The following is a 23,130-nucleotide window of genomic DNA, read 5'->3' on the forward strand; positions in this document are numbered from 1 at the left end:
GCAGTCATCAGGGACGATTGTGCTTGCCCTGACTTCCCACATACTGCACACGGAGCACTTGACTGCCCTAACTGCTGCCTCCATTACCTACTCTTAAGGTAATTAGATTCATTAAAGGAACTTACCCTTCTGCAAACTTGGCCACAAAGCCATCAATTTCATCATCCAAATCATTGACATACAACTTGAAAAGATTCAGTCCCAACACTGACTGTTGTGTAACACCATTAGTCACCAGCAGTCTACCAGGAAACGCCCCTTTATTCCTGTTCCTCCTGCCAATCTTCTATCCATGCTAACATCATTCCTGTAACAGCATGGGCTCTTATTTTGTTAAGCAGCCTTGTGTGAGGCACTTTATAAAAGGCCTTCTGAAAATCCAAGGAAACAACATCCACTGACTCCTTTGTCTATCCTGCCTGTTATTTCCTCATAGAATTCCAACAGATGTCAGGCAAGATTGCCCCTTAAGGAAACAATGCTGACTTTGGTCTCTTTTATCATGTGCCTCCAAGTACCCTGAAACCTCATCCTTAATAATGGACTCTTAACATCTTCCCAACCACTGAAGTCAGGCTAACTGGCCTATAGTTTTCTTTCTTCTGACTCCCTCCCTTCTTAAAGACTGGAGCCACATTTGCAATTTTCCAGTCTAGTTTCCAATTGAAGGATCATTACTAATGCCTCCACAGTCTCTTCAGCTACCTCTTTCAGAACCCAGGGGTGTAGTCCATCTGTCCAGATGGCTTATTGACCTTCAGATCTTTCAGCTTCCCAAGTACTTTCTCCTTAGTAATAGCGACTACACTCACTAAGGGACTCCTATAGCTCCTGACCACCACCATTTACCGAAAAACTGTCAAAATTTGTGCCATTTTGAAACTGGTTGTAAGATTCTTTCCATACCCTTTGTTTTGTTCTTACAGTTTTATCACATTATTATTTATCACTTTCTGTTGCCAAAATCTGCACTTTTTTTTTTTATAACTTTAGTCTGAACTCCTGTGTATTCGTCAATTCGTCTTCTTGATGGCAAAATAGGTTTTAATACAATACAATCTGGTGAGTTAGACATTTGACCCTGGAAAGTAATATTTTCATGCATACAAGTACAGTGAGCTACAGGTGTAATGAAAATTTTGCTTGCAGCAGCATCACAAACATGTAAGTACAAAGAATGTTTAAGTTCTGTCTATGATTACGATATTCCTAATATTTTCAGTTCTCTAAATCTACAATATTCTTGGTTTTTTTCTGTTAAATTCAACCCCTGATAACGCTAAACATGCAGGTTCCTTTGACTTGGTGTCCCCAACTTTCACTTACATAGACAATATTCTCATTTTTCACAAATTAATTACTATATATTTAGTGATGGTAACACAATCAGCAGTGATACATAAAAACTGCATTGTAAATTCTTCATAACTGCACAAAATATACAAGGAAATAAATAAAGTGTACCATATTGAGACTGCTGCCAGGCCAGTGCAGAGCAAAGCAATGCAAGACTCTTTCCACTTCCGGTAGGACTTTCTAACAGGCAGTGTTGTTGGCAGTTCAAACCACGAATGATCTGAATGAAAACAAATCGGACCAATGTGCATCTCACCATTAATTCAGCCAGTCACCCACAATCAAGATCAAAAATATAAATAATAGTGAGGTCATTACACTTAAGACTGTTACTACTCTCCAACTGATACAGGAATACAAATCTAGTAAAAAATGCAAACCAATAATGCAACTCCTCTCAAATAATTAAAAACTGGAAACATTAAGAGTGGTAAAATTAAGGTTTGCAGCATGAAAACTCAGCATGAAAACTCATTAAGGATCACTGAAACAGAAATAATGTAATGCTTACATAATGACTTTCTGCTTCCTGTCCAGTTGCAACTAGTCTATTCTTTCAGGCATTATTTGACAAGGTTACTTTCAGCCACAAGACCATAAGACATAGGAGCAGAATCCTAGTTCTGTCAAATAAATCTTTTCCTCAGATTCCACTAGATGCTCAATTGATTTAAATAATGCTCTAGAGCTCCTTCCCCTAGTTATTTGAATGTCAACTTCACCACACAGTTTTCAAATGGAATCAACCCTACAAGTTGAGTTTTCTTGGTGCCATCTGGCTCCCCTAAAGACGACACTCATATTCTGTCTACCACTTAGAACTTAAGAAGCAGACCATCATTCAAAATGTGTGCTCAATTACACAAATATGTGGAACTTACTGAATTCATCATGGCAAGCTGAGATGGATATGCCTTGCATGGAAAAAGAATTCTCACTCCACCAATGGTATACTCTGACAGTGATGATGCCATTTTAAGCAATTAATCCTAATACATTGAGGAAATGAATTTTTGTTTAAATCTGCAAAATAAATTTAAAACAGAAATTATTTAGACAGAAAAATATGTTTAATAGTCACAGTTATAGTTTATTGATCCCGAGGGAAATTGGTTTTCGTTACAAGTTGCACCATAAGTAATTACATAGCAATAAAACCCATAAATAACTAAATAATAATATGTAAATTATGCCAGGAAATAAATCCAGTACCAGCCTATTGGCTCAGGGTGTCTAACCCTCCAAGGGAGGAGTTGTAAAATTTGATGGCCACAGGCAGGAATGACTTCCTATGACGCTCAGTGTTGCATCTCGGTGGAATGAGTCTCTGGCTGAATGTACTCCTGTGACCAACCAGTACATTATGTAGTGGATGGGAGACATTGTCCAAGATGGCATGCAACTTAGATAGCATCCTCTTTTCAGACACCACCGTTAGAGAGTCCAGTTCCATCCCCACAACATCACTGGCCTTACGAATGAGTTTGTTGATTCTGTTGGTGTCTGCTACCCTCAGCCTGCTGCCCCAGCACACAACAGTAAACATGATCACACTAGCCGCCACAGACTCGTAGAACATCCTCAGCATTGGCCGACAGATGTTAAAGGACCTCAGTCTCCTCAGGAAATAGAGACGGCTCTGACCCTTCTTGTAGACAGCCCCAGTGTTCTTTGACCAGTCTAGTTTATTGTCAATTCGTATCCCCTGGTATTTGTAATCCTCCACCATGTCCACACTGACCCCCTGGATGGAAACAGGGGTCATCGGTGCCTTAGCCCTCCTCAGGTCTACCACCAGCTCTTTAGTCTTTTTCACATTAAGCTGCAGATAATTCTGCTCACACCATTGTGACAAAGTTTCCTACCGTAGCCCTGTACTCAGCCTCATCTCCCTTAATATTAGAATTCCGCTCTCAACATTCTACAAAAAGCTGCGGATGTTCGGCATGTCATTGAAAATCCTGGCAAACTTCTATAGATGTGTGGTGGAAAGCGTGCTGACTGGCTGCATTATGGCCTGGGATGGGAACACCAATGCCTTTGAGCAGAAATTCCTACAAAAGGTAGTGGATTTGGCCCAGTACATTCACGGTAAAACCCTCCTAACCATTGAACACATCTAAATGAAATGTTGCCGTAGAAAAGCAGCATCATCAAAAATCCTCACACTCAGGCCAAGCTCTGTTCTCGCTGCTGCCATCAGGTAGAAGGTACAGGTGCCTAAGGATTTGCACCACCAGGTTCGAGAACAGTTACTACCCCTCAACCCTCAGGCTCCTGAGCAAAAGGAGATAACTACACTCATTTAAGGACCCCGTTGAATTATTTCATGCTTGTTATTTATTGCTATTTATTTATAGCTGCATTTGCAGAGTTTGTTTACAGTTAACAATTCCTGATGTTTACAGCTTACAGTTACTGTTCTATACATTTGTTAAGTTTGGCCCACAGAAAAAGACTTTCAGGGTTGTATGTGGTGACACATATGCACTCCGATAATAAATTTCACTTTGAACTTTGAACCAATGCCAGCACATTCTTTTTTTTTTAAAAAAAGACATGGGGCCCAAAATTGCTCACAGTACTCTAAATGTAGTATAACCAATGGCTTATAAAGCATCAGCATTACATCCTTGCATTTATATTCTACTCCTCTTGAAATGAATACTAACATTGTATTTGCCTTCCTTATTACAGACTACTTTCGGACACATCTCAAGAACTGATGACACACTGGAACGCACTGTGCTTGAAGGTAGAGTAGAAGGAAACCGCTCCCAAGGCAGACGGAGGACAACCTGGATCGACAACATCAAGAAGTGGACCAGCCTCGCCGCCAGAGATGCAAGAGGTTTGACTGCCGACAGATCGCAGTGGAAGAAAGTGGTCACTGAGGCTCTGGCAGAGTATGGCACATGATGATGACGACTACAGACTCAACCTACAAGTTAACCTTTAGGGAGTCCTGATCAAGGACTCCCCAAGTCCCTTTGCACCTTCAATCTCTGAATTCTCTTCCCATTTAGAAAATACTCCATGCCCTTATTCCTTCTACCAAAGTGCACGACCATACAGTTCCCTATGCTGTGTTCCATCTGCAACTTCTTAGCCCATTCTCCAATCCTACCCAATTCCATCTACAGGCTCCCTCCTTCCTCAACATCCTTCCTACACAGAATGGGGCAGTCAGAACTGAATACAATACTCCAGATGTAGCCTAACTTACAGTTTTAGACAACTGGAAAACAAATTCTCCAGTTGTCAAAAGTGAATTGCTATCATATTAGCAATATGCCCATACTGTAATTAAATACAGAATCACAAACCCTCACTTTAAACTCCCGAGGTCACAATCATCACGCGCTTGCACCTTGTTGCTAGCCCACACTGTACTTCTGCTGTAACTGCAACTTTTCATGCTACCTTTTGTTGTTGCTTTTCCCTTGTATTACCTCAATGTGCTGATGTGATGAAATTATCTATATGCATGGCATGCAAGATGAAGACTTTCACTGTAGCTCAGTACATGTGACAATAATAAACCAATGTAAGTTTTACATAGGTAATTGGTCTTACAGCTTTTCTTTGCAATCAAAAGTCATTATACAAGGGGGCAAAAATTGAACACTATTCTAACTGAGGTCTGATCAGGGTTTCATAATCATTTGACCTAATAAATCACCCCAATACATGATTTATTCTATCAGCACTAAACTACAGAGAATGCCCAAATATCTTTCCTTCTCTACCACCTACCTCCATTTTCACAGATTGAACATCACTCTACATTTGGAAATTAAATTATCAATACATTAGGGCCTCTAAAGCTTTTGAGCATTGTCTACAAGGACAAATCTATCCACTTTTTTTTTTACATTATTGTTCCAGTCAGCTCCTGGTCCAGCATGAAATATCAGTGTTTGATGTTGTAGAGATGATCTGGCTCCTCACCAAAACAGCTTTGAAAGTCTTAAATCCATTGAGCATTTCTCATCCAGCATGTTGATAACAGCTTTAATAAAAAGTACAATCAAACTTGCAAGTCAACACCTTATTTTTATTAGTCATGCTTGGTGCATTATTGCCTCCACTCATCTGGATAATCACCACCCTCGACTTCCTTATTTCCTGATATTATTGTCGACGTTTCAAGACATGTCATCACAGGTCGAAAAATTTCTGATGCGAGATCTCAATCTGAAACGTCAACAATCCCTTTCCCTCCACAAATGCTGCTGGATTCACCAAGTTCCTTCAGCACACTGAGCTTTATTTTATTTCATTATCAAAGTTCAAAGGAAAAATTATCAAAGTACATATATTTTACTATATACTACCCTATTATTCATTTTCTTGGAGGCATTTCTAGGAAAAGAATTTACCAAAAACTGTACAGAAACAAAGACTAACAAGCAACCAATGTGCAAAGGAAAACAGCTGAGAACACGAGTTGTAATGAGTTCTTGAAAGTGAGTCTGTAGGTTGTAGAATCAGTGCAGTGGTGAAGTGAGTGAAGTTATCCACGCTGATTCAGAAGCCCGATAGTTGTAAGGTGAATCTAATGGTGTGGGACCCAAGGCTTCCGTATCTCCTTTTCAATTGTCCAGGTTCTGCAGCCTCATGTCTGGAAATATGAAACCTTAAGCTATGTACGAGGTAAGTGAAAGAACAAGATTGCAGATGCCGGAACTTGAGACATAGCAAAGATGAGGCCTCTATATATTCCGGCCATCTGACCTGCTGAGTTCCTGCTGTGTTGTACAGTATGAAATAAACACTTGCGCGGCCAAATCTTCTTCAAGTTAGAAATGCGCGATTGTGAGAAGGAATTTATTTCGGTGATAAAAGATCAACCATTTCAATATATTCAATTCAAATGCCCTCATTATTTATAAGCTAGAACGAACAGTTTGGAACTGTGAGGCACATTTGCATTTCATTAATTCAACTTTTAAACAATTATTTTACTCACAGTTCTGCAATTTTGTTTTACTTCAAACATAAATCGAACAACATCAATTCGCGCCTTCAGCTCGTGCGAATAACACATGCGCAGAATGCAAATGCCGCCCCCTGCTGCCTACTGACAAATAGCAGAAGGGTTAAACGTGCCAATCACCAATAGCGTCAAATCGACGGCTGGTCCGAAAATTAGCGTCGTATGGTCACCTGGAACCAATCAACGGCTTCACCAAGTCTCAGCCAATCAAAATGCGGAGACTTCTGCTAACCAATCGGCACAAGGTGTGGGGAATTCGTCCGCCGATAAGGACTGTCAGTTGTTATGGTTACAGCAGGATGGCCCACAATCCCATGTGTCGTTCAGTACGGTGTCTCCAGTCGGACAGGGTAAAGAGGAATTAGGAGTTGTAGTCCACATTGATGAACTCAGGAATTACATTTTTTGAAAGAACTAATTATAATTTTAGCACAATTCCTTGAATACGGACCACTTTGAGGATATTTAGTTAACGTTCTGTTTGATGGTTTCGTCAGCTAGGGAAGAGTAAAATCATCGCCCGCGAATGGCGAGGCCCCGGCGCAGGATATGCCTCTCGGTTAATAGGATTACGCAACATCGGGGACTTAGTTAGAACTAGGCCTCACGCATTATTATTTTAATAAGAACATCATTTGGTTCCTAAGCAGGTACGTAACTGAACTTAAGCTTGCGCGTATTATTCTTATGGTTAGATGAGGTGTATTGTTAGTACTGTATTTTGATCTGATTGAATAATTAAAATCCACGATATAGTATTGATAATAGGAATTGTATTATTTTACATAAATATTACGAGTCATTTTATGATTTATTTTAAAGCTATACGCAGAAATGATATTGTAGAGTAAAACTTTTTAAAAATTTATCTGCAGACTTCTTGTTTTCTCCCTTAATTTTGGAAATAACATTATTCTTTGCATTTCTGGTCAGATCCTGAATGCTTTTCATTGGCTTTGTATCTGTACTCGGCACAATGACAATAAAGTTGAATCTAATCTAATTGTCCATCCTTTTGGTTTGGTTTTACAATGGCATTTAGTTATTAAGGCCCAGTATTACACATATTTGGAAGGTGGCCTTTAAAATAAATACAAAAAAAAACAATGTACCTGCATTTATGTGTGGTTGACAGCATGGAAACTAAGTGCTGAATTAATATTGTTTGCCATGGACGTGTCAATAGGCTTTCTAAATTTGTTGGTCTAAGCTTTATGGTCTTCTGAAGTAAAAATGTTGTTAAAAATGAGGAATGAGCTAGTAAGGTATTTTAAAAGAATTTGAGATTCACAGTCATAGATACTGAGAAACAATTTCTTTGGAATACTGTGGTAATGGACAGGGTATGGAGGGTAGACATTGCATGACCTGGAAGGAGAATCATAATCTTTAAGCAGAGCTAGTTAATAAAGAAGCAAAATGAGATAGCTCTTTTTTTTTTTCTTCTCTGACAAAATGACTTGGAATTTTGTCACCCCCCCCCCCCCCACCCAAAGCAATAGATGTTGAGAGATTGTTAATGAAAATCAAAAATAAACACAGTTGCTGGGAATCTGAAATGAAAGCAGAAAAAACTGGAAATACTCTGCAAGTCAGGCAGCAGCTGTGGAATGAGAAGGTTTCAGCTCTAAAATGTTAATAATTTCTCTTTTTACAAATGCTTTCTAATCTGCTAAGTGTTCCCAGCATTTTTTGTTTTACTTTAGGGTAGGAATGCTGTCAAGAAACAAAAGGATCTAGTGCATAGGCAAGTAAATGGATTTTAGCTCTGTTCACAGATATCCTAACTAGCCCACTCCACTAACAACAGGAATTCTGCAGATGCTGGAAATTCAAGCAACACACATCAAAGTTGCTGGTGAACGCAGCAGGCCAGGCAGCATCTCTAGGAAGAGGTGCAGTCGACGTTTCAGGCTGAGACCCTTCAGGACGAAGGGTCTCGGCCTGAAACGTCGACTGCACCTCTTCCTAGAGATACTGCCTGGCCTGCTGCGTTCTCCAGCAACTTTGATGTGTGTAGCCCACTCCACTCCTTGTATTTCTAAGGAGTGTGGGAAACAACCAAAGATAAATTTCGAGTAGCCTAAAGATGGGTTTTTGAAATTCATTTAGGTTACTAAAGAAAGAAAAAGCAGAACTATCTCTTCAGTTGTGCAGTATTGCAAAAGTTATTGGGAGAACTGTCATATTTGTGTGATTTTATTGAACTGGAAAGAATTTGTAAATGCTATTTTCTATTCAGGTATCTTCACTGAAGATGACGGAGTTTACATGCCTGCAGTTTGTGAGTTCCTTTGCATTTGAGGCGATGCAAAAGGTGGATGTGGTAAAGCTGGCGGCACTGAGTGACCCAGAGCTGAGGCTGCTGTTGCCTTGCCTAGTGAGAATGGCTCTATGTGCCCCAGCTGACCAGAGTGATGCCTGGGCTCAAGATAAAAAACTCATCCTACGCCTCCTGTCAGGGATTGAAGCGGTGAACTCTATTGTGGCCTTATTATCAGTGGATTTCCATGCACTAGAACAGGACGCTACAAAAGAACAACAGCTAAGGTATTTTATATTACTGGTATAAATAATTTACTACAGATGTTAATCATAAGTTCTTTTATTTCTTGATAAGCTAATGGGTAGGGACAGCATAGTAGCTTAGTTAGTGCAATTGTATTACAGAGTCATTGATCGGAGCTTGACTCCTATTGTTATCTGTAAGGACATCGTTCTATGTTCTCCCCGTGACCACGTGCGTTTCCTCCGGGTGCTCCAGTTTCAAAGTTCAAATTAAACTTATTATCAAAGTACCATATACAACCCTGAGATTCGTTTTCTTGTAGGTATGTTCAGTAAATCCAAGAGCCATAATAGAATTAATGAAAGACCACACCCGACAGAATGGACCAAGTGCAAAAAACAACAAACTGTACAACTACAAAAAGAAAAAATATATAGTAGTAAATAAATAGGCAACAAATATCCAGAACATGAGACAAAGAGTCCTTAAAGTGAGTCCACAGGTTGTGGGAACAGTTCAGTGATGGAGCAAATGAAGTTGAATAACATTATCCCCACTGGGTTCAACAGCCTGATGTTTGAGGGGTAATAACTGTTTCTGAACCTGGCAGTGTTGGTCCTGAGGCTCCTGTCCCACCTTGATGCAGTGGGGAGAAGAGAGCATGACCTGAGTGGTGGGAGGGCTTGTTAATGATGTATACTGCTTTCCTGCCACAGCACTGCATGTAGGTGTTCTCGGTGGTGGGGAGGGCTTTAGCTGTGATGAACTGGGCTGTATCCACTACTTCTTGTTGGCTTTTCCATTCAAGATCATTGGTGCTTCCATAGGAGGCTGTGACGCAACCAGTCAATATCCTCATACACGAGAAAATCTTTGAATTTTATTGAAATTCAAGTAACACACACAAAATACTGGTGGAATGCAGCAGGCCAGGCAGCACCTATAGGGAGAAGCACAGTTGACGTTTCGGGTTGAGACCCTTCGTCAGGACCAATGGAAAAAAGAGATAGTAAGAAATTTGAGAGGGGGAGGGGGAGACCTGAAATGATAGGAGAAGACAGGAGGGGGAGGGATGAAGCCAAGAGCTGGGAAGTTAATTGTCAAAAGGGATACAAGGCTGGAGAAAGGTGAGTATCATGAGATAGGTGGCCTTGGAAGAAAGAAAGGGGGAGAGGAGCACCAGAGGAAGATGAAGAACAGGTAAGGAGTTATTGTAAGAGGGGGGAAAAAATAGATAATAAATTAGGGATGGGGTGAGAAGGGGAGGAGGGGCATTAGCAGAAGTTAGATAAATCAATGTTCATGCCATCAGGTTGGAGGCTACCCAGACAGAATATAAGGTGTTGTTCCTCCAACCTGAGTGTGGCTTCATCTTGACAGTAGAGGAGGCCATGGATTGACATATCAGAATGGGAATGGTACGTGGAATTAAAATGTGTGGCCACTGGGAGATCCTGCTTCCTCTGGCAGACAGAGCGTAGGTGTTCAGCGAAACGATCTCCCAGTCTGCGTCGGGTCTCACCAATATATAGAAGGCTGCATCGGGAGCACCAGACCCGGTATATCACACCAGCCAACTCACAAGTGAAGTGTTGCCTCACCTGGAAGGACTGTCTGGGGCCCTGAATGGTGGTGAGGGAGGAAGTGTAAGGGCATGTGTAGCACTTGTTCCGCTTAAAAGGATAAGTGCCAGGAGGAAGATTGGTGGGAAGGGATCGGGGGGGGTGGACAGGAATGGACAAGGGAGTCGCGTAGGGAGTGATCCCTGCGGAAAGCAGTAAGTGGTGGGGGGGAGAGAAAGATGTGCTTGGTTGTGGGATCCCGTTGGAGGTGGCGGAAGTTACGGAGAATTATATGTTGGACCTGGAGGCTGGTGGGGTGGTAGATGAGGACGGGGAACCCTATTCCTAGTGGGGTGGCAGGAGGATGGAGTGAGAGCAGATGTACGTGAAATGGGGGAGATGCGTTTAAGAGCAGAGTTGATAGTGGAGGAAGGGAAGCTCCTTTCTTTAAAAAAGGAAGACATCTCTTTCGTCCTGGAATGAAAAGCCTCATTCTGAGAGCAGATGCGGCAGAGATGGAGGAATTGCGAGAAGGGGATGGTGTTTTTACAAGTAACAGGGTGGGAAGTGGAATAGTCCAGGTATGGCTGGGATAGCCATACAGCCAAACACTTGATGAATTGCAGAATTGACTAAGTGCAGCAGGATCAGAGGTATCATCTTAGTGCGATGCCAAATCAACAGCATTTCTCCTCATGGGTGAACATAGAAGTACTCTGCAACATCACTTCAAAGAAAGAATGAAAGTTATCCTTGGAGTACTGGCCAGTATTCATCCATCAAGCAAGATTGAGTCAACATTAGAAACAAAAATTCATTCATTATGTTGTCTGCCCTTGCTGTGTACAAATGAGCTGCTGCAATTTCTCACCAAACCCTAGAGGTTTAGGGTTAAAGGAGAAGAGTTTAACGGGGTTCTAAGGAAAATATGCTTTTATCCTGAGGGTGGCTGGATTCTGGAATGCACTGCTGAGTGGTGCTGGAAGTAAATACTCTCAAACATTTGTATATCCAGACAACCCCATGAATTGCCAAGGCATGCAATTGTCCTGAGAATCGGCTAGGGTTAAATGAGTGGGCTGCTGGCAAGAAGGGTCTGTTCTGTGCTGTATCTCTTAGGTTTAAAAAAAAAAATAAGTCGCGTTCATTGTTATTTAATTGTATACATGTATATAAAATGTGTATAAGCATATAATATATGTAGAAAAGAGATGTTTTTCCGAACTAGGATGTAAAGCTCAGTGGTACACATAACACGTCATAACTTATGAAGGTAAGGATAAAATCTGCAGATGAATCATGCATAAATAACAAACTAAAGTGCATTAATATTGTGTATTGGAAGGTGCAGAACAGATTAACCAGTAACACTTCAAGTACAATGCAGCAGGGGGTTCAGAGCCTAATGGCCTGGGAAGAACAAGCTGTTTCTCATCCTGACTGCTCTTGTTTATATACATTGTAGTCTTTTGCCTAATGGCAGAAAGTCAAAGAGATGATGGATGGGTGGGATCCTTAAAAATACTAAGGGCCCTGCGTACGCAGTGCTCCTGATAAACGTCCCTGATGAATGTTAGAAAGACCCCTATGATCCTCTTAGGTGTTCTCACAGTCCTTTGTAGGGACTTCTGGTCCGATGCTCGATAGTGGCCATACTAGATGAAGATTCAACTTGTCAGGATGCTGTCACTGGTGCTCCTGTAAAACACAGTTAAGATTGGTGAGGGGTGGGGAGCCCTGCATTCCTCAACCTTAAGAAGTAGAGGCACTGCTGTGCTGCCTTGTTCAGGGAGTTGATGTTAAGGAACCAGGTGAGGTCATCCATGATGTGAACTGCCAGGAACTTAGTGCACTTGACCAAGATGAGATATCAATAATTGAGATGGGTAATTGAAAGTTGGCATGGATGTGGTGGGTTATGGGGCCTATTTCTATATTGTATGACTCTTATGCTTACAATCTTAAATATATTTCAAAAATACTCATTTTAGAATATCCTGATGTGTTGAAAAGCAACGAGCAAATGTGATTTTTGTGTTGCTTTATTTAATCATTTATTGTTTTCCAACAATCTCACTTAAGGGCTTTGCTTTCCACTTGACAGGCACAAATTAGGTGGGGCAAATGGAGAGAGCATCCTGGTGTCACAGTTACAGCATGGCCTGGCTTTGGAGTTTGAACACAGCGACTCCCCTCGTCGACTCAGACTAGCACTAAGTGAATTGCTGGTGATCATGAACAAGGTACAGAGGGCAGCCTAAATTAATCTTGATACATAACATTAAAAGGTTTGCTGATTCTACCCAGTGATGCAGAAATCACAGATGCCAATTATTTACATAGAACCACAAAACTTTGTTGATTAGGACAGAATAGCAAGCATTAAAATATTTGTCTAGGTAGGCACAAGTCCCTCTTGCTGCAACGCCCATACCACTGCGCCCAATGTGTGGCACCATTTCCAACTAGAATGTTGGTGTGGCCTTGAAGAACTAACCTCAATCATCCCCAACTATTCCACTTGTATATCTGTTCCACTGCTACAAAGCTGCTGTAGGTGGACCAATACATGATCACCGGCTCAAACCACCAAAACAGAATCAATCAGCACGTCACCACACTTCACAAATCACACCCCTATATTCACCTAACTTTCATGTTCCAATGCCTGTACTCTCAAGGCTGCTACATTGTATTCCCATAGTACACTGCATTTTTACGGTGTATCGTATTCTCATGGTCCCAGTCACATATGCTCAAGGCCAGGCCACGGTGGTAATGGTGCAGACATTCAACAAGCACAAAGATTATCCCATTTCAATACAAATCTGAGGCTGAAGTGGGGCTGTTCTTTCATTCCCCAATCCCTGCCGCAACCGGTCACTTTCCAGAAAATCCAGAATGTATTTTCACATCCTTCAGGAGATTAAGTTTTCCTCAGCTAAAGCTTGCACATATGAACCTACTGATGGGGAAGAGTGGTGAGAGTCTCCGGATAGAAAGTGAACCCTTCCTTAATGAAGCCAACATAAACCACGTAAAGCTGCAACTTAAGACCTGTTCTTCAGAAATAGAACTGTTCACATTGATGTTTATGATTGATCAGATCATTTTCTGAATGAAAGAGTACATACAAAACAATTAGCAATTTTACTATTTTGTGAAATACCGTCCATAAAGATTAATAGGTTATCTGTAACTTGTTCCTTGCAGCATACTTTGCAAATGTAACTTTGGTTGTATTTGCCAAAGAACATTTCAAGATCATGCACTGATTGTGAAGCATATTAGGATTTCATGAAAGCATTAAAAGTAGAAGTGAAATCCAATTTTCTTCAGTTCCAAGGGCACACAAGCAATGGTACTCAAGCTGCTGTTAGAGATAATATTTTTTTGAGATAGCTGTGATGGAGGTGTTTGCATCTTTGTTAACTGTGGATGGGTTACCAGAAAACTGGAGGACAGTAATATTGTTGCATTGTTTAAAGGGGGCACCAGGAAGAAGCTTGGAAAACTGAGTATCAAAGGCAATAATTTGAAAACAAATTCTAATTAAAACAACAGGAATTCTGCAGATGCTGGAAATTCAAGCAACACACACAAAAGTTGCTGGTGAACGCAGCAGGCCAGGCAGCATCTCTAGGAAGAGGTGCAGTCGATGTTTCAGGCCAAGACCCTTCATCAAGACTAATTAATATAAATTTTACTATTGTTTATTTGTGTTTTAAGGTAACTGATTCAAATGGAGAATTTTTTATGAAATCTTCAGAACTGTTTGAAAGCCCTGTATATCTCGATGAAGTTGCAGATGTGCTGTGTATCCTTCAAGCAGGTAAATTTTGCGCTGTCAGTGAAATTATCTTAATTCTTTGAATTAATGTTTTCTGAGTACAAATTTTGGGAAAAATTTGCTTGCAGCAGAACATCAACAGTGGAAAAGCTCCTTCTAAAGCTGAGTTGAAATGTGAACTAACTAATTGAATTACAGAAACTTGGCTTCTCATCATACAGACCAATACCAGAAAATGAATAATTTGTCCATTTGGTGAAGAATAATTGGCTTATCGAAATTGTTATAAATTTTCTGTTGGGTGTAAATAATATTCTGAAAAATTAAAACAATACCCTGGGTGTAATACAAGATATTCAGAATATAGTTGATATCTAAGCTGAAGCATTGTTTTCTTACTGCAGAACTTCCATCATTACTGCCAATTACTGAAGTAGCAGAAGCCCTGTTGCATGTGAAGAATGGGTCCTGGTTCATGTGTTTGTTGGTGGCCAATGTCCCAGACAGCTTTAATGAAGGTAAGTCTTCCTTTTGCAGTCATGACTATAACATGGTTCAATTTCCACCGCTGTCTATAAGGAGTTTGTACCTTTTCTCTTTCACCATATTGGTTTCCTCTGGGTGCTCTGGTTTCTTCCCATATTCCAAAGATGTATGGGGCAATGGGTTAATTGATCACTTCGGTGTAATTGGGCTGGAAGGGCCTGTTACGGTACTGTTTTTCTAAATTAAATATAATAAGTAGGCTTGAAAAAGTTCAAGAGTCTGTTTGTAATTGGGTTATGTATTTAATATTGCAGTCTGTAATGGCTTGTGTTTTGCCCAAGTCAGGAATTTGGTTCTGTGACCCTGCTATTTGATTTTTTTTTTAAATATTAGCAAAGGAAATTGTGTCTGAAGATGCACAAAGGTCAATTGTGTTTTGTATAGTGTGGAAGGAGGATATGAACGATGCAGAACTGGGCAGAGAAATGGCAAATGAAGTTCAGTCTGGAAAAGTATAAAATTATACACTTTGGAAGGTCAACCTTACAGGTAGAGTGGAGGTACAGACTTGGGGTTCATGTCTGTAGATACCTCAAAGTTGATAGTTAAGCAACGCACAGAAAATTTTTCAGCATCTGCAGATTTTCTCTTGTTTGTGATAGGATAGTTAAGAAGGTGTATGGTGTATTGGCCTTCATTAGTTGTGGGATTAAGTTCAAGAGCCGCAAGATAATGTTGCAGCTTTATAAAACTCTGGTCAACCGCATTTGAAGGATTGTTAGTTTCTGGTCACTCATTATAGGAAGGATGTGGAGCATTTCAGAGATGCTGTCTGGATTAGAGTACACCTTGTAAGGAAAATTTGCTTGAACTAAGGCTTTTCTCTTTGGAGCGAAAGAGGATGAGAGGTGACGTGATCAAGGTATATAAGATTGTGAAAGGCATAGATAGAGTGGACAGCCACCTCCTTTTTCCTAGGCAACAATCGCCAATATTGACGATATCTGTTTAAGTGAGTGGAGAAAAGTTTAGGTGCAATGTCAGAGGTATGTTATTTTTACAGAGTGGAGGGTGTCTGGAATGCACTGCCAGCAGTAGTGGTAGAGGCTGATGCTTTTAAGAGACATTTACAGAGGCACATTGATGAAAGAAAAATAGAGGGTTTGGGTTACATACTGTGTAGGGAGGATTAGATTGATCATGGAGTAGTTTTATATAGGTCGACGCAACATTGAGGGCCAAAGGTCCTGCAATGTGCTGTAGTGTTCCATTCACCTATTTGTCCATAAATGTGCTGGAGAGTTCACGTATTGGAAGAAATGTAATTTAAAAATGTGAATCCATATACAAAAAACACACTTTCTCAGTTTATGATTTATTTCCCTTCTGATGTTGTGAATTGGGTGTAACACAGACCCTCTGTTTGTCAGTTTGCAGGAGCTTAATAAAGAATGGTGAGCGGCAGGACGAGGAGAGTACTGGGGGCCGGCGCAGGACTGAGGCCCTTCGGCAGCTTTGTAAGATGAATCCTACACAGGCCTTAAATGTCCGAGCTATGGTGGTAAGAGATGATATTGTGTTTGCATGTAGGACGCTCATTCTGTCACAAACCTCCCAGTGGGTAGGTTCCAAAGGCCACAGTGGCCAGTGCAGTTTCCACTGGTGCCTGGCACTGCACGTCAATGGTCATTGTCACTGTATTTCTGCTTAAACCAATATACATCAGTGTAGCCTGTCACTCAAAGCAGTGGGTGAAAGTCTGGAACCGCCTGATAGGGTGGTGGGGCAGAAACCCACGTTGCAACATCCAAGAGAATGGAAGGTATTCCGTATAGCTCCACTCTTGGCCTGCAAAAACGCGGTGGGCTAGTGGTCTTTTGTCTTGTAACATCCTGAAGCCCAATTTAAAATTGCATTTGTCTTCACTGTAATGCAGCTAATTTGATTGCACCCTTTCAAACCAGCCATAATCAATGTAGTTACCTGCTGGTGATACTGCTGCTGATGTCTGGAATGAATTTTTATAGCTATGTTCTTGTGTCAGTGTAATAACAGCTGAATGTGGCACTTTTCAATAGCATTGCATCTCAGCAGCTGTACCTGCAGATTTCAGTGCACCAGTATTTTGGGGTTGAAGTGGGAAGGTGCAAAGACATTATTTGCTTTGGGGGTCAGCTGACACCTTTAAAAAGAAATGAAGCCATTCTCAATTGAGAATTGGGACTGAAAACAATCAAGAGATTGGTCAGAATTTGTGATAAGTAAAATTCTGGTGCTTTGCCCAAGATTGAACTAGTAATTCGGGTGTTTGAGGAATTTCAAGTACAAATTGCGTTCAGAATAACGTAAATTTATGATTATTTGCATTGATTTAAAAATATGTTTTGCTTAATTTTCACATTTCAAGAATTAAATTACATTGAAAAATAGAGCCCTTACAGTATCTTAACATGAAGTGTTTGCTTGCAAAAGGATTAATGGATTAACCTTTGAATAATAACAATTTAGTATGAACTGGCAACTACTCAACAGTATTGAGTGCTCTCATGGCCCAGTATAGTTTTTTTTTAAGTTCAGTTATTTAAAATGAGGTTGCTTACCCAGCATTACACATTGTATTGGAGGGATAGGAAGGTAGTCAGAGGGGGTGGCTTGGTTCTGCTGGTAAAGAATGGCGTCAAATCATGAGAAAGATGTGACTTAGGGTCGGAAGATGTTACATAGGATCAGAAGATGCTGAGCTCTTGTGGGCTGAGTTAAGAAACTGCAAGAGTAAAAGGACCCTGATAGCAATTATAAATAGGCCTCTAAACAGCTGGGATGTGGATTACAGAATACAACAGGAAATAGAAAAGGCATGTCAAAAGGGCAATGTTATAATAGTCATGGGAGATTTTAACATGCAGGTATTTTGGGAAAATCAGGTTGTTAAGGAATCTCAAGAGACTGAATTTGTTGAATGCCTACAAGATGGCTTTTTAGAACAACTTGTTGAGCCTAATAGGGGATCAGCTATACTGGATTGGGTGTTATGTAATGAACTGGAGGTGAGTAGGGAGCTTAAGGTAAAGGAACCTTTAGGAGGCAGTGATCACAATATGATCGTGAAAAAGTAAAATCTGATATGGCAGTATTTCAGTGGAGTAAAGGAAATTACAGTGGTATGAGAGAGGAGCTGGCCAAAGTAGATTGGAAGGAGATGCTGGCAGGGATGACAGCTGAGCAGAAATGGCTTGAATTTCTGGGAAAAATGAAGGTTAAGGATAGATGTATTCCCAAAACAAAGAATTATTTAAATGGCAAAATAGTACAGCCATGGTTGACAAGGGAAGTTGAAACTAATGTAGAAGCAAAAGAGGGAGTATACAACAAAGCAAAAATTAGCAGGATAATAGAGGATTGGCAAGCTTTTAAAAACCTACAGAAAGCAACTAGAAGAATCATTAGGAGGGAAAAGATGAAATATGAAAGCAAGCTAGCAAACGATATCAAGGTGGATAGAAAAAGCTTCAAGTGTGCAAAACAAAAATGGAGAGATGAGAGTGGATATAGGACCACTAGAAATGAGGCTAGAGAAATAATAACAGGACAAGGAGATGGCAGATAAACTAAATAAATTTTTTTCTTCAGTCCTCACAGTGGAAGAGACTAGCAGTGTGCCATGTGGTGAAGGGTGTGAGGGAAGAGAAGTAAATGCAGTTACTATTACAAGGGAGAAGGTGCTCAAAAAAAACTGAGACCTAAAGGTGCATAACACACCCTGACCAGATGAACTGCACCCTAGGCTCTGAAAGGGGTAGCAGCGGAGATTGTGGAGGCATTCATAATGACCTTTCAAGAATCATTGGACTCTGGCATGGTTCCAGAGGGCTGGAATATTGCCAATGTCACTCCTCTCTTTACCAAAGGAGGGAGGCAGCAGAAAGGAAATTATAGACCGCTTAGCCTGACCTCAGTGGTTGGGAAGATGTTGGAGTCAATTGCTAAAGATGAGGCTATGGAGTACTTGGTGACACAGGACAAGATGGGACAAAGTCAGCACAGTTTCCTTAAGGGAAAATCTTGCCTGTTGAACCTATTGGAATTCCTTGAGGAGATTATAAATAGGATAGATAAAAGGGATGCAATGGATGTTATATATCTGGGTTTTCTGAAGGTCTTTGACAAAGTGCCACTCATGAGGCTGCTTACCAAATTATTAGAGGAAAGTTAATAGAATGATTAGAGCATTGGCTGATTGGTAGGCAGCAAGTGGGAATAAAAGGATCCTTTTCTGCTTGGCTGCCAGTGACTAGGTGTTCTGCTGGTGTCGGTGTGGGGACCACTTCTTTTTATGCTGTATATTAATGATGGAATAGATGGCTTTGTTGCCAAGTTTGCAGATGATACAAAGATTAGTGGAGGGGCAGTAGTGTTGAGGAAACAGGAAGGCTGCAGAAGGACTTGAACAGATTAAGAGAATGGGCAAGAAAGTGGCAAATGAAATATAATGTTGGAAAATGCATGGTCATGCACTTTGTAGAAGAAATAAATGTGCAGACTATTTTCTAAATGGGGAGAAAATCCAAAAATCTGAGATGCAAAGGGAATTGGGAGTACTTGTACAGAAAACCCTAAAGGCTAACTTGCAGATTGAATCAGTGGTGAGGAAGGCAAATGCAATGTTAGCATTCATTTCAAGAGGTCTAGAATATAAGGGCAGGAATGTGATGCTGAGGCTTTATAAGGCAGTGGGGAGGCCTCACCTTGAGCATTGCAAACAGTTTGAGTTCCTCATCTAAGAAAAGATGTGCTGACGTTGGAGAGGGTTCAGAGGAGGTTCTCAAAGGTGATTCTGGGAATGAAAGGGTTATCATATAAGGAACGCTTGATGGCTGTGGGCCTGTACTCGCTGAAATTTAGAAGGATGAGAGGGGGATCTCATTGAAACCTTTCAGATGTTGAAAGGCCTAGACAGAGTAGATCTGGAAAAGATGTTTCCCATGGTGGGGGAGTCCAGGATGAGGGTACAGCCTCAGGATAGAGGGGAGTTCATTTAAAACAGATGGGGAGAAATTTCTTCAGCCAGAGGGTGGTAAATTTGTGGAATTTGTTACCACAGGCAGGTGTGGAGGCCAGGTCATTGGGTGTATTTAAAACAGATTGATTAGGTTCTTGATTGGCCACGGCATCAAAGGTTAGGGAGAGAAGGCCAGGGAGTAGGGCTGAGGAAGGGAAAAAAGGATCAGCCATTATCGAATGGCAGAGCAGAATCGATGGGACAAATGGCCTAATTGCTCCTATATATTATGATCTTGTTATCAATTTCTAGTCGAGTTTGCTTTCGGATCACAACACAAACTCTTTGCCGCTTATCAATTTAATTAAATCTAGTCAAATTTAATAATTTGAGGTAAGAAGGAGAACTTAGTACATGCTAAAGTACAGAATAACGGAGTAGTGGACAGCCCATATTAGAATACATATACACAGTTTATGAATACATGTACTAAATGGTGTTCTTGGGCTTCCTTGTGCTTTTGCTGCCTTGTTTCGTTACAGGTGGAGGAATGCCACCTCCCTGGCCTTGGAATAGCTCTGACCCTAGACCAGTGCAAGAATGATGGCTCTGATGATACCGTGACTGACTTAGTGTCATTTGTTAGTGGCCTGTTATTGGGAACTAATGCTAAAGTGAGAACCTGGTTTGGGATGTTCATCCGCAATGGGCAGCAGGTGAGAAACAAACAATGTTGGCTGTGACTTCACCTGGTTTTGAAAGTTAATTTGAAACTAATTGGACACAATATTCAAAAGATCTGCTAAAAATTGAAGTCTTCCTATTGAATGTTGATGATGTTCCTCATGACTAATTTTGTTTTTAATTTTCAGGACCCTAAAACATCAAGGATAACTGATGAATAATGACTGTGTCAGCACAACATGGTCTATTGCCATAGTGCAGTTTTACAAAATGATATGTTGTCCTTGTGTGCAGACATCCAATTATCAATACTCTACTCTTCAGCTCCTTAGGATCTGGAATATCCTCTCCAACCTCTCCATGTTTTTCTTTTCATATCATCTCAACCATTAACAATGCCATTTCAATTATTTGTGAACTCTGTTCCAATTGGCCAAATAATAGCTTACAGCCCACCAACATTTTTTGGTTTCCAGTTACTCTTTCAAACGATAAAGCACTTGAATGTGCCTACCTTAAAGTTTAATCTTTGTATTCTTTAGCAGTATGATTTGTGTCACCTGTCTCTGTAGGTTCCCCCAGTTCTACAATCCTCTGAGTTGTCAGCATTCCTCATGGTGCATGTCTCTCCAGATCTATTATTGCTGCTCTTGTTAAATCCTTTGCTCTTTTAAGGCATCTCTGCCTTGGTATCACTTATTTCTTGACCATGCTCCTACCTTGTGATGTCTAACATTATTGAAGAGATTAGCTTTACTTGTCACATGTATATCGAAAAATACAGTGAAATGTGTTGTTTGCATAAAATCAAATCAGAAACGATTGTGCTTGGGGCAGCCTGTAAGTGTTGTCGCGCTTCCATTGCCATCATGGCAAGCCCACAACTCAATAACCCTAACCAGTGTCTTGGAATGCGGGAGGAAACCAGAGTACCTGGAGAAAACCTATGCAGTGACAGGGAGAATGTACAAACTCATTACAGACAGAGGTGGGAATCAGAACCCAATCTTACAGCTGGTGCTGTAGACAATAGCTAACCACTGTGCTGCTGTGTATGGATGCAAGTGGTTGGTGATGTTTGTCCTGAGACTAAGGAAGTATGTCAGTGTTATGTAAAATAACACTGTTACAGTATTTGAGGGGAATAATTTTGCCAAAGAGTGGAGTGCTTCCTTAAAGGGTAGAGAAGGTGACTTTGAAACTGAGAATTTTTCTGCCTTTTGATTTGGACATTTTTGGATAGAAACTTGTAAGGAGGAAGATTTTGCTGTATTATGTATTTTTTCTAGGCTTTATTGTCTTCTATGTGGTAGAAGCAGTATAGTATGATTAGTTAATACTCTGCTACATTTCCCCTTTGGCAGTAAGAGTAATTAAGATGCAAAGTGTAACTCCAAATTTTTTGTTGTTCAGCGGAAGCGGGAGCGCAGCAGTTCGGTACTGTGGCAGATGAGGCGACAGCTGTTACTGGAGCTAATGGCAATCCTCCCGACAGTCAGCAGTAGCCGCATTGGTGAAGACACCGCAGACACTGACATGGAGCCCAACATATCAGTATACTCTGCACTGAAGGAAGAAAACGTGGTGAAAGCGAGCGCAATGCTACGTCTGTACTGTGCACTGATGGGAATTGCTGGCCTCAAGTATGGACTGAGATGATATATGGATTTCTGTGTGGGGATTGTTGTTCAGTGGATATTTCACAAAGGATGTGCGGCATAAACTACTGAATTATTAGAGAAAGGGAGCAGAGTTGGTGGAAAAATATAGCAATCTTGGCTGTTGATGAGTCAGTAATCAAAATGGTAAATTAAACTGCTTAGTATTAAGAAACATTGTGTACCTAGATGCTTATCCCATTTTTTTTTACCTTAATCTTGTCTGTTGGCATTAAAAGAGCATCATAGTTTCAGAGTATAAGAATTAGCCTAGTATTGCATCTCCATGCAGACGTGTGCAAGGAAGAGTCCAAGTGATTATCAAAGTTATAGCTTTGCTTCCTCATCCACCTGCGTTAACTGATAAGATGGTGGAGGCTTTAATTTTAAGCCTTTCAAACTTGTAGTTTGGAGAGAAATTTGCTTATTACTACTGTTTGATTTTCACAAACGTGGCTGTTGTGTGTAAGAATGTTAGACAAAATAATGGCCTTTGTTAGGACGAGAAAATCTTTTGGGAATCGCTAACTTGAATGCAAAGTGGCAAATATCATGGAAATACAATGAGCAGGAAAAAATTGAAAAAAAATATTGCTGGGGAAGGATGCAGAAGGATAGTCATTAAGGTTGTACATTGAAAAATACAGTGAAGTGTGTTTGCGTTCACAATCAACACAGTCTGAGATGTGCTAGGAGCAGCCCACAAGTGTCGCTACACTCCCGGCACCAACAAGCATGCACACGATAGTCAACAGAATAACATGCAGCCAACGTACATGACAGACACAACAGCAAGACAAACCCTTCCCATCTCCCACCAATGCAGAAGATGTACCTGCCCCACACACCACCACAGCTTCACACAGTTATCAACCTGTAGCCAAACTTTTGTGCTGTAGTATATTTCATTCCACACTGCAATCCTTCCATTTCTCTGGGGTTTCATACATTGAATTGTGAACTACTGACGTTGCTTTCTGTCCAACCCTTCATAATAGCTGGATATATTTCAAAGAGACTGGTCACTTTCCATTGCTACACTCTAGATACCGAATTTGAACTGGGTATTTCATTTTAACAAAGATAA

General features: G+C 40.7%; 2 protein-coding genes across 3 annotated transcripts in view; one reads left to right on the top strand and one right to left on the bottom strand.

Moving 5' to 3' along the window:
* Window positions 1–6,404, bottom strand: part of brip1 (BRCA1 interacting helicase 1) — a 295,612-nt gene extending 289,208 nt beyond the window's left edge. Inside the window, exons 1-3 of the mRNA XM_072243257.1 lie at window positions 6,329–6,404; window positions 2,238–2,379; window positions 1,465–1,576 (exon numbers count right to left, since the gene is read on the bottom strand). Of these exons, the coding sequence (XP_072099358.1) occupies window positions 1,465–1,576; window positions 2,238–2,330 (205 nt within the window). The 5' untranslated portion in view covers window positions 2,331–2,379; window positions 6,329–6,404. The remainder of the gene's footprint in view (window positions 1–1,464; window positions 1,577–2,237; window positions 2,380–6,328) is intronic.
* A 259-nt stretch (window positions 6,405–6,663) lies between these two features.
* ints2 (integrator complex subunit 2) overlaps window positions 6,664–23,130 on the top strand; it is a 60,528-nt gene continuing 44,061 nt past the window's right edge. For both annotated transcript variants that reach the window (XM_072243545.1, XM_072243546.1), the window contains exons 1-8: window positions 6,664–7,005; window positions 8,598–8,905; window positions 12,531–12,669; window positions 14,156–14,258; window positions 14,621–14,734; window positions 16,133–16,263; window positions 20,244–20,417; window positions 21,799–22,028. In XM_072243545.1, the coding sequence (XP_072099646.1) occupies window positions 8,613–8,905; window positions 12,531–12,669; window positions 14,156–14,258; window positions 14,621–14,734; window positions 16,133–16,263; window positions 20,244–20,417; window positions 21,799–22,028 (1,184 nt within the window). In that variant the 5' untranslated portion in view covers window positions 6,664–7,005; window positions 8,598–8,612. The remainder of the gene's footprint in view (window positions 7,006–8,597; window positions 8,906–12,530; window positions 12,670–14,155; window positions 14,259–14,620; window positions 14,735–16,132; window positions 16,264–20,243; window positions 20,418–21,798; window positions 22,029–23,130) is intronic.

Source organism: Mobula birostris, chromosome 25 (genome assembly GCF_030028105.1).
Source record: "Mobula birostris isolate sMobBir1 chromosome 25, sMobBir1.hap1, whole genome shotgun sequence".
Classification (NCBI taxonomy): domain Eukaryota; kingdom Metazoa; phylum Chordata; class Chondrichthyes; order Myliobatiformes; family Myliobatidae; genus Mobula; species Mobula birostris.